The sequence below is a fragment of the Camelus bactrianus genome, chromosome 19 (genome assembly GCF_048773025.1).
Source record: "Camelus bactrianus isolate YW-2024 breed Bactrian camel chromosome 19, ASM4877302v1, whole genome shotgun sequence".
In the NCBI taxonomy this organism is placed as follows: Eukaryota; Metazoa; Chordata; class Mammalia; order Artiodactyla; family Camelidae; genus Camelus; species Camelus bactrianus.
In genome coordinates, this window is record NC_133557.1 from 9,135,211 (window position 1) to 9,146,960 (window position 11,750).

At 49.0% G+C, this 11,750-nt stretch overlaps 1 protein-coding gene across 1 annotated transcript; it reads right to left on the minus strand.

Annotated features, from left to right (window-relative positions):
- Positions 1–1,521: 1,521 nt before the first annotated feature.
- C19H20orf202 (chromosome 19 C20orf202 homolog) lies at positions 1,522–11,266 on the minus strand. The gene is made up of 4 exons (XM_074346900.1): positions 7,259–11,266; positions 5,531–5,663; positions 4,821–4,986; positions 1,522–2,910 (listed from the first exon to the last, which is right to left on the minus strand). Exons 3-4 carry the CDS (start codon positions 4,884–4,886, stop codon positions 2,677–2,679), a joined length of 300 nt encoding a protein of 99 aa, XP_074203001.1. The 5' UTR covers positions 4,887–4,986; positions 5,531–5,663; positions 7,259–11,266; the 3' UTR covers positions 1,522–2,676.
- Between the last annotated feature and the right edge of the window lie 484 nt (positions 11,267–11,750).

Here is an 11,750-nt window from a genome sequence, read left to right on the forward strand (position 1 = left end):
TGAGCATCTGTGCTTTATCTCAGTTTATTTTGTGCCTCCGCTAGCAAGATGCATCCTAAGGTAATTACTTGTTCGCTTTACACATTTCGGCTTGTGAAAGGTTTCATAGGAATGCTCGACTTTCGGACAGTGGGGAAAACCTGTATGTCCTAGAGACGCTCTGTGCTTATACACTGGGGCCCACGAACAAAAGTGATCACAGCAGCATTGATAATTAAAGCCCAAAACTGAGCCGATCAGAGAAGGGCAGGAGACAGGAACCACCCCAGTTATTGTAACAAAGAGAATTTAATATAAAGAATTGCTAACTAGATATAAAGCTGTTAACTTGGTGACCGAAAGGTTATAAAAAGAACACTAAGATAGAACGAAGTTAGACCTGCAGGATGCAACTATCGTTCCCGGGGCTGAGGAAACAAAGAGAAGAGGCTGAAATGATCAAAACTGGAAAACGAGGAGGAGAAGTCTTGTAGAGCTAAACTTCGGGCATCTGAGAAGCTAGATCTGCTCGGTGGGGGCTTGAGTCTGGAGAGCTGAGAAGGACCAGGGAGGGCAGGAACTCAGACTCGAGGGGATGCTGACCATGTGAGACTGATGTCTCAGCTTAGGGGGAAGGGCCACAGTGGGCTGGGACCTAGAGCCTTGAGAAGGGGGTGCTGGCTGGTGCCACGGGGAGGAGTTGCTGCTGTGAGGTGAAGGAGCACCACAGGAAGCTACAGAGAACAAAGGTGAAGAAGCAAGTCTTTTCTCCCTCCTCCAGCCCTGCCCTGCTCCTTGACAAAGTCAAACAAAATCTAACCCGGAGCAGTTAATAACACAGAAATGTGGTTTCTGAGGCTTCAGTCCCAGTATCCCAGAGCAGGTAATTTAAAATTTTTAAGTATTTATTTTTAATGGTGGCAAAATATAACACAAGATAAATGTGATCATTTTAACCATTTTTAAGTGTATAGTCTCCTCAAGTACATTCCTGTAGTTATGTTACCATCACCACCATCCATCCACTCAACTCTAGTCATCTCACAACACTGAAACTCTGCACCCATCAAAACACTCCCCGCTCCCCAGCTCCCGACAATCACCACTCTACTTTCTGTTCCGGTGAATCTGACTACTCTACGTACCTTGTATGAGTGGAAACATACTGTATTTGTCCCTTTGTGACTAGCTTAGTTCACATAGCATAAAGTCTTCAAAGTCCACCCATGTTGTGGCACGTGCCAGAACTTCCTTTCTTTTTAAGGCTGAATGACATTTCACTTTATGTATGTATCATATCTTTTTTATCCATTCAGCCACTGACAGGAATATTTTTTTCATTATCATATGTTATATAAAAATTCCAGGTTAGTCTGACTATAAACATTGTACATATAATGCACCCCGCCCCGCATATACACACACTTTGCCTCTGTATGCAATGAATTTACTTTTTCAAAGCCTTAAAAACAATATCCTAACAACATGCAAGAAGATTTTCAAAAATAAAAAGGACTAACAATAATCAATTGGACCATCTTAACACTTTTATTTTCATCTGTGCCATTTTAAAGTCTTTCTTTTAGAATTTTTCAAAGTTACAACCCCAGCACCCCATACAGCTGAGGGTTCTGCCAGGTCATGCACCTCGTTGCCTGCCATATATTGCTGCCAACCCTGAATGAAAGAAACACCATTTTTTCATGATTTCTCTGCTTTGCTGCTTTGAACATCTGGATTATATTCCTCAGGACTGTTTTGGTTGCAAATGAGGGAAACCCTACTCAAATCAGCTTAAGCAAAAACAAACTGGTGCCTGTGTTCGTGGGCGGTGGTTGTGGTGGGATTTACTGGTTTCTGTGCCCGAGGGACGGCAGGACTAACTCACAGAACTAGGACCTGAAACCAGGGACTAAAAAAAGCCAACACCCTCAGCACCCTTCCTCTCTCCCCATCTCTCCTGTGGCCCTCTCTCTGCTTCTCTTTGAAGACTAGCCTCTTTCTTTCCTCCTGCAGGCAGGCCCTCCTCACCTGACAGGGAACACGGGCCCTGACAACCCCAGCTTTGCAACTGCAGCAGAACAAGCATCAAGAGCGCGATACCAGAGAAGGGCCGTGATTGGCTCTGCTGAGTCACATGCCCACCCATTGGGCCAATCATGTTGCTAGGATGACCTGAATGACAATTGGCCAGGCCTGGTCACACGCCCATCCCTACGCCCAGGGTGCTTGGAGGGACTGTTGCTTTCAGATAAAAGGGGAATAAAAAGTCCTGCTGGGAAGACAGAAAACAACCATCAAGTCACTACACATGGGCTGGTTTTTCACCATGGCAACACTAGATAAACATCCTGGCACACTGAGCTCTTTCTTTGTTTTAACAATCACCTTGTGAGAAATTCCCAAGGATAGGATTACTGCCACAGTACTTGTCAGAAGCCATGAAACATGTTTGTCTTTTCCAAGTGTGTTCACATCTGGTATGTTATTTGTGCAAAATCTCTGATAAGAGACAGGAGAGGGAAGAGTGACACAGAGAAGCTGAGTGACAGGTCCAGGGACACACAGTGGATGAGGGCAGGGGTGAACTCCAGCCCTGACTTCCGGACTCCCATTCCAGTGCCCTCTCCCAACAGCACCACAACTGAAGTTTAGACTGGTGGGAGAGGTTTCAAGTCCAGGCTCATCTCTGGCCCATTAAGGGAGGGAGCTGCGTCTGCTCTCTACCCCTTGGAAGAGATGGGCCAGGCCCCTGAAGGAGGAGGGCTGGCGGCCCCTGCCTTCAGAGCCTGCTCGAGCTCTGATGGGGGAGGTCCCTCCACTGGACCTGGCGTCCTCCCAGTGGGCACTCTCTGTACGCAGCTCCTCCAGGACACTGTGAAGATGCCTCAGCGTGAGCAGGAGTCTCTGGTCTTGGACCTGCATCTCAGCCTAGGAGAGAGAATGAGTCTGTGAGGGGCGAGCAGAGCTGGACGTTCCCCAGAGAGCCTGTTCCCATCACCGTCTCATTGAGGACAAGCCCACAACCTCACAGAAGCCATGTCCACCATAGCCTCAGTTTCTTCATCTGCCAAGCAAATTACTTGCCTTTCAAGGCTCTCTCCCCTGTTTTAGATCCCACCAGGACTTTGGGGGCTTACGTGGTCCCAGGAGAGGAGGGAGAGTACTGGACTTTCATTCATAGTAGTCATTGGTGTTCCTAATTTGTTCCTTCTGCTGCATAAAGTGACAGACATGCAGTGACTGACACGTTTCCCTGATGGTCAAGTGGGGCTTCTTGGCTGGGCTCCAGAGGGAAGCCCTTATGGAGTCATGTGAATTCCACAGGATAGAGGTTAAAAACAGGCTTGACTGGGAAATTTACAAGTCAGGGATTAGCAAGTGGAGACTCAAGGCTCCCATCTCTTGGCATCACATGAAGCGGGAGCGTTTGGGCTTAGGAGGCTGTGTCCCAGGCAGGTTTTCCCCTTTCCCCCTGACCTGTTCTCCCTTCTCATGGGTGGGAGAGAGGTACATTATCAGGTGGAAATCAGCAGTCTCAGTGTGAGCACCCAGTGTTTAGGGGAGCACAGGGAGCGACTGGTGGGGGCTGACCCACGGGGCTTCTCGTGGGCCCAGGAGACTCCAGCAGCAGCAGCAGCTCCAATCTCTGGATACCAAAGAACTATAAGAAGCTGCGTCTCCTGCTGCTGGAGTCCCCTGAGGCCATGAGAAGCCCAACTGGTTCAGCCCCTCCCACCCGGGTGAGGACAGGCTTGGGTCCCAGCTAGTCTGTTGCCTGGCAACCCAGACAAGTCATTTTTGGACAATCCTGTCTGTCCCTCCCCAGAAGTAGAAGCTGACGAATTGGGATACAAACCATGGGTGCCCCTGGGGTTCCCCGAACCACCTCCTTCTCTCTCTTGGCTGGTGTCTCCACCTACTTTGGGGCACCCCTCTATTTTTGGACTTGGAGAAAACAGCACAAAGAGAGGCATAAGGCCTGGCTTCCTGAGCAGATACCGAGGGGGACCAAGTAACAGAAGTTCAGGAGAATTAGTGCCCCATGGTGTGGACCTTTACTGACAGGAAATGGGAGACAGGAGTGAGCTGGGCAGATAAACTTCCTCTTCTCTTCCCCAGGGTGCAGACCCTCTGTCAACCGCTGCAGAGAATCCTGCGGCCAGGTAACCAGTGACTGAGAGGGCCGCTGGGCCTCTTTAGGGCTCCTTCTAAAGTGGCAGCCGGCACGGTAGGCTCACAAGGCATCTCTTGCGATAGCCCTGGCCTTTGTCCCCACTTCTTATTTCCCTCACTGTCACTGCTCTGCTTGCACCTCCAAATAATCCTTGTGCAAGCCTCTGCTTTCTAGAGGAACCAGGCTAAGACAGTGAGTGTCCTCCTTATCCAACTGGGTCCGGGTTGTAACAGCCAACATCACTGGGCCAAGCAGACACTAAGCGAATACCATCTCCTCACCAAATTCCTACAATAACCCTTGGGATGCTGGCACTGTGGCTATCCCCATTTTATGATAAGGAGACTGAAGTTCAAAGAGGTAAAGCCACTTGCTGGAGGCCACGCCGCAGTAGAGCCGGGCACGTACCAGGACTCAGTGGAATTCTAAAACTAGTCTGGCAAGCACAGCACCCAGCACCTCCTATGTAGGCCACGACCTACTTATCTCAGCACTGGAGATGGCGATCGTGTGCCGTGTGACCCATCCCAGAGGGGTGCCTGCAGGGTCTACACCCCAGCCGGCAGCCTCTGCCCCAGCCTGGGGGGCACCTGCAAGGGGGGACCAGGGAGCCTCAGAAGACATGGGATGAGGGCGTCAGGTAAAAAGACGGGCAAAGCCTTACCAGCTCCTTTCTCAGCCACTCCAGGGTCTGCCCAAGACTTGAAGTCGGCTCTTCTGCTGTTTTCATCTCGGTGTCCTTGGGAGAGACCTTGACGCTGACCCGGTGACGGGACTAAGGGACCTTTGACTTGCACAGTGTGCTACTTGCTTCAGGCTGAGAGCAGGGTCTGGCCAAGTCACGAAGGATGGAGTTAATGAGAGCAGGAAGTGGCTCACTTTGGGAAATGTAGCACGTGTGTGTGTGTGTGTGTGTGTGTGTGTGTGTGTGTGTGTGTGTGTGTGTGTGTGTTTTAAAGGGCTTCAGTGCTCTGAACAGAACAAGGGAAGGCGGGAGGGAGATCATTGGGGTTCAGGTGCCTCAGTGCCTGCGGGATCCAGAATCCAAATCTGATGCTGACAGGATCACAGGGACAATAAAGCTTTAAACGATAGAATTAATCATTATTAGGAAAATAGGTGTCCCCTAACTGAGGGCTTGTTTTGCTCTAAATGCCTTATATAGATACAGACAGAAAATCTCATTTGGGGAAGACGCCAAATCTGCATCCCCAGCCCCCTTCCTCCCTCTCTTGACTATCTATAGAGTCTATAGATAAAGGGAAATTCTCCCTTTTCAAGCTCTCTTTCTTCTGGATGCCCATGCGACTCATTTCTAGCAAATGAGATCAGAGCAGAAATTTGCCTTTAGACTCCTAGGAAAACGTTACTTACCTGATAAGGAAAACTGTCGATGATGCACCCCCTTTACTCCTGCTTTCTTCTCCTTCCTTCTGCCTTGAATGTGGATATGATCCCTGGAGCTACAGTAACCAAGTCGCAACCCCTAAGATAAAGGCGAAGAAAACTGCAGAGGCATTGAAATCACTGAGTCACAGAATCACCAAAAGCATCTGTCTGTTATGTGAAACAATAAACCTAAGTTTTAATTGGGCAAACAGTCCTAACGGATGCATCATTTATTCCTCACAACACACTTTGAAGGGGTATACCTTAATTCTCTCTTTCAACAACACTTATTGAGTGCCTACTGTGTGCCAAATTCTGCTGTAGGCACTGGGGATAGGGTCCCAAATCAGAGACAAAGACTGTGCTTTCCGGGAGCTGAGGATGAAAACAAACTATAATCAAAGTAATATTATAATGAAAATAAGTAGGATCTATTCACATATAGGTTTTTAAAAAAAAAAAACATTTTATCCACATGAACTAGGAACTCTAAACTAAGAATTAATATAGCAATCCCAGACAAAGAGCTGAGGTGACCAGCAAAACAGAATAGCACCTGCCCTCAACCCAGGCTGCACAAGTTGTCCACAGATAAAGCTCCACTGAAGATGAACTCATAACCCCAAATTAAAAAACACAAGGGACCCATCCACCATAAGTGACAGTCAGCAGACACCAGCAATAGCAGGATTAGACCCTTCTTCTCCTAAGAACTTCAGATAAGATAACAAAAAAGTATTTGAGAGGAATTAAAGTCATATGAGAAGAAACTGAAAACATAAGGAAAGACTATTTTAAAAGCCTGATTTCAAAAGAACTAAATAGAATTTATAGAAGTTAAAATTATAGGAAATGTTTATAAATTAAAGAAAAAAGAGTGGACATTAAGCTTAGTCCCAGAAGATAGAGTTAGGGCAGTGGGTACAGGATATAGGGAGGCAGATTGGGACTGAGTAGGAGGAAAGTGTTGCTTAGAATTCTTCCAAGTAGTGGGCACCAGTCAGTGGAGTGTGGACCTGCAGCCTGGATGATCAGGGAGGCTGGAGAAGAGGCTCTGCTGGCTCCAAGGTAGGACCTGTGGCATCTTCCAAGTGTGAGACTGACTGGGCAGGGAAGGGGGCCGGGACACTGTTTGGGAACCCAGGACACCTGGTTTCTAATCCTGGCTCTACCAAACTTTCTATGTGAGCTGGGCCTCACTCTTTCCATCTTAGGCAGAATGATGCTCAAAATAATTACAAAAATGAGTTGTAAGAAACATCACATTTCTTATACCCTGGAGTTTATAGCGTGAGATGCATTCTGACTGCCATACGCAGAGAAAATTCTATGTGCAGTTTCTCCTGGTTTAGCTGTCACTCTTTAGAACCAAAGAGGATCCAAGAAACTCTCGCATGCCACATTTACACCCCTTTTGAATACAGGGACCAGAGATGATTGCTTCCAGGCAGGTCACCGGGCTTTGTGTCACATGACCCTGTAATTATAGGGCAACTGCCTGGATCAGTGCTGGGTGCCCAGCCCAAAGCAGCCACCTGCAGACCAGACAGGAGGGAGACCCTCGGCTGCCCTGAGGGTGATTGGTGTGACAGTGCTCTGGGTGGTGATCAAATAACCCAACCAGATCTCTCAGGCAGTTTGAATTTGCCACAGATAGAGGGGGTTGCAATGTCACAAGGACACCGTGTAACAAACCTTTCCCAAACTCCATACCTTCAAATAGTAATTGTTATTTTCACTCCTGAGTTTGCGGGTTGGCTGGGATGGTCTGCATCAGGCTTCAGGTCTGCAGATCACAGCCGGCTCCGTGGGTCTCCTGTCCTCCTCCTGGAATCCCCGGGCTACGGGGACAAGTTCTTCTCTTGGCAACGGTGGAGGATATGAGAGCAACTGGAACCATGTGAGGCCTCTTAAGACCTAGGCTCAGAACTGCCACTGTCACTTCTGCCATGTGAGCAAAGCGAGTCACACAGCCAAGTCTGAAGTTAAGAGGCCAAGACGTATACTCCACCCACGAAGAAATCGTGCCTCATGTGTGGAGTTAAGAGACAAAGGAAGAAGTGGGGCTGGCAATTCTACAGCAGAAGGAAGTTAGTTCAGAAGTGGGGCCACAGGCCTGGAAGGTGGCAAGCAGACACTATGAGGGGGCAGGAGCCGGGTGCCAGTGGCAGGAGACACAGAAAGGACTAGAGAGACTTGAAGGATGATTTAGGACAACCAACGTTTATTGACCTCCTACTCCAGACCACGTGCTGTGGTAAGCCCTTGACCTACACAACCTCATTTCTTCCTCCAGACCTTATCACTGCAGGTCCCAAACTGAGTGCCAAGGCACCCAGAGGCTTTGCAAAACATTTTAAAATTTTCAGGGAAACACAATAACATCTGTTGGCCACTGTACAAACTATTATTGTTAAGTTGTTTGATTTTAATTTAACAAGCAACTGTTAGACATTTCTTTGGGCCTGGTGCACTCTGAAAACAAATGACTGAGATGCGAAGGGTGCAATGAGCTGAGAAAGTTTGGGAACCTCTTCCTATGAAGCAGGTACCATGGTTATCTGCATTTCAGAGCTGAGTACAGATACATCCCATTGTTAACCCCTTCTTACATGTGAGGAAACTGAGGCTCAAAGAGGCAGAGATTTTCCTGGGATTATCAAGCCGGTAAGCAGCAGGGACCTGCTCTCCCTGAGCTGTGTGGGAGGGTCTTGCCTGGCGTCCTGCAGGGGCTGGGGGGTCAAGCAGGGGCTTAAGCTAAACCACCTGCTGCCCTCCCAGGCAGCCCGGCGGGTTCTCTGCCCGACACAGCAGTGGTATTGATAGGAGTGCTTGGCAATTAGAGTCTGACACTCTGTCCTTGGCCTCCAGGGCCAACACCTAATTACCCTGGAAGCCAGTGCTTGTGGTTAACTTGTTTTGACGCGTTTTCATTTATTTTTAATCCCACTGTCAGAATTCTGGCTCAGAGCACATTTTCCTTCCTAGTCTTAGAAAGGCTTGGCACATGGGGATAAGGGGAGGTGTGGAGCCAGGAGGCCTGGAAAAGGAAAGAACTTAAACCCCTCAGTGAAGAAAAGTCTCTTCACCAATGATCAAAGCCAGAATGGCCATCCACTCATCATCCACGGGCAGCCAGTAATATGGCTTCCATGTGCCAGACAGATCCCGTGCTGGATGCCAGGGGTGCAGCGGTGAGCAAGGAAGGCTTCACACACGACTTCACAGGGCTTATGGTCCAGCTACTAAGAGAATCCGTTAGCAGCCAAGTGTTTCAAAAATCGTACTTTATAGCACAAGCCTGGCGTGTATGTATGAACGAATGAATATATGAATGAAGGAATTAAAAAATTTGCAAATGAAGAAATGATGGCTCAGATGAAGATGTGAGTTGCCCAAGCAAGTCAGCAGCTGTGGCAAAATGGCAGGTTGTTCCTTATTTTCCCTTTTCCCATTCACACGTGGCAAAGAACAATTCCTAGACTCCCTTGCAGGGAAGTGTGGTCAGATGATTAAATCCTGGCCAGCAGGATATGAATGGAAGTGAGATGTGCAATTTCTGGGTTGTGCCCTTAAAAGGGGGGAAAAGGATTCCTGCCCTTTCCCCTGGTTCTCCTCCTGCTGACTGGAATACAGTCAGAAGGGCTGGAGGTGGAGCAGCCATTTTGGACCGCTGGATGGAGGATGGCAGAGCAACAAGACAGAAAGAACGGGGGTCTCTCGTGATTGGTGAAGCCACCATGTCAGCCTTAACTGCCAAGTATACTTTTACATAAGAGTGAAATGAGTTCTGTTTCACTGAAGACACTATCATCTTGAGCCTCTTTATTACAGGAGTCAAACCAATCTGCTTAAAATACAGCAGCAGAGCTAGCAGGAGAAGCCAGTTTCCTTGTTTCCCCCACTCAGGCTCTTCCATAATCCCACTACCTACATATTTTATTCTTGCCCAAATGTTTTCTTGTTTGTGACCTGATCTGCTTCACATAACAGCTCTGTGAAGTCCATAGCAGGGAGAGGACTTCCGTAATGCTAACTGGGCGAACAGGAAACCCAAGATGCAAGAGTGGTAGGTAACCTGCCCAGAGACACAGGGGCAGAATTATCCCCATCTCTTGGATGGGACAAGTGGGCTCAGAGATGTCACTGAGCTCTGCCTCCATGTCTGACTCCTAGTCCAGGGCCCTACCCACCCTTGAGGGCTGTCCCCTCTTTTATCCTGGGCACCTTAGCCCTCATCCCCACTATTACAAAATACAAATGAGGTGGAAGTTTAGCAGAGAGAAGCTTCCACATTTTGAGAGCCCTCAAATGCACCCTTCCAACCACACAAGCACACACCATCACACCAGCCAGAGGGAGCACAGGGATGGGTACCAGTTGGCTTAGGGGTCCCAACCCTGCCTCTCCTGTGCTATTTATCCCCTTCCAGCAGGCACCCCAGACAGCAAGACTGAAAACTGATAATTCGCCTTCTGCCTATGCTCTTTATCTGTGTACTCATGAGTCCTGAACACAAGCCCTGCACCTCTGTCTCCTGTAGCAAATGCTGCCAGAGTCCCATCCACATCCCCTTGATATTCACCTTCTCCACAGGTGCCCACGGCTTCCTACTGCCAAGCACATCTGACTCTCTGCTTAAGGAACATGTGCAGAGGACAGGATGGAAGTGCTGGCAAACAGGTGTTGGTAGATAAACACCTCCCTCCCCTCGGCTCTCAGGTGGGACAATGCTCAGTCTAGCCCGACTGCGTCCCAGTTGCCCCCAGCAGCCACGTGCTCATCAATGCGCCTGCAGTGTGTTGGAAGCCTTCCCTCCCGTGTCTCACTTCCCCACTCCTCTACTGTGCTTCCTGGGACCACCTCCTGGATAAACTGCTTGCCCTCAAATTCTTGTCTTGATTTATTTCTGGGGGAACTCAACCTATGACACATCTTATCCACGTGTGCCCTGTACACAGGAGTCCCGTGCATCTCTGTGCACACCTGTGCTGGACATGACGGTCCTGCACACAGTAATCTAGTCTTTGTGCTCTGTGCCCTGTGTATGCGTGTCCTACACACACCTGTTCCATGCCCAGGCAGCCAGAACACAGCCCTAGGTCCCTATGACCAGGAAGTGTGGCCTCCGGCCCTGATGAGGTGGCAGAGAGCCTGGAAACAGAATAGAAGAGTAGGAAGTGTTTCTTGGCCCCAGCTAACTTTGGGTGGGACTCTGAGGCAAATTACCTGATTTAAGCCCAAGTTCCCTCCCCAGCTGAATGAGTTCCAAGTCCCCAAGCTGTTAGAGTGATGGTGGGAGTGGGGGACCAGGTAAAGCCCCAGCACAGGGACCGGCACACAGGACGTGCTGTTCCCCCTCCTCTCTTCCTGGGCCCACCCTCTCCCAAGGGAATGGCTTTAAATCCAGCTCATCCAGCATCTTCCATGCACCAGGCCCTGTGCGCATGAATGACACAGGACAAGGTCTGCCCTGGTGGTGCTGCCAGGAGGAGGTGTGTGCTTTTGCAGAGACTGGGAATGTGGGTCTTGATTTTCCTCCTTCCAGGGCAGAAAGAGAGCTCAGCACCCAGGTTTTTCATTCCCCAAGGCCGGGAGCTTCAGCCAGAGCTGGTAGAGAGGAAGGGAATGCAGCCGGGCTGGCTGGAGACGTGTGTGCAGTAGGGTGTGTGTGTGTGTGTGTGTGTGTGTGTGTGTGTGTGTGTGTGTGTGTGTGTGTGTGTGTGTGTGTGTCTGTCTGTCTCCCTTCCCTCCAGGACCTGGAGCATGGCCACGCATTCATTTCCTCAAGCCCTGAACCACGTCCCATTACTGTGATATCAGAGCCCTTTGATAAAAGTGTCAGAGCTCCTGGAAAACCAGCTGAGCCAGGCTGGTGCCAAAGGGTAAATTTAAAACAAGGGAACAAACCCAAACACCACACTCAGCAAGACGTTCACTGGGAGATGAAACTGAATGGAGTGGACATATGCTTTTCCTTTAAGAACAATTAATACATCTTACGCACATTGCCTCCTCTAATATTCTAACAGCTTATTGTTCACTTGGTCATAGATAACTGCAAAGGAGGCTGGGAAGTGGAATCCTTATTCTGAGTGCACCGTGCTAGGTACTGAGCAACGATTCTATCCCAGTGGAAGAGAAAGCCGACAGTGGAGGAAACCAGCAAAAATGTGGCTCCAACTACATATAGACTCATATTTTT

What these genes read in the sequence shown, in the direction of transcription:
- C19H20orf202 (XM_074346900.1), bottom strand. Translation starts at nt 4,886, where the DNA reads ATGAAAACAGCAGAAGAGCCGACTTCAAGTCTTGGGCAGACCCTGGAG. An exon ending in AGTGGCTGAGAAAGGAGCTG is followed by an intron (nt 2,911 to 4,820) that starts GTAAGGCTTTGC and finishes TCTCTCTCCTAG; the next exon opens with GCTGAGATGCAGGTCCAAGA.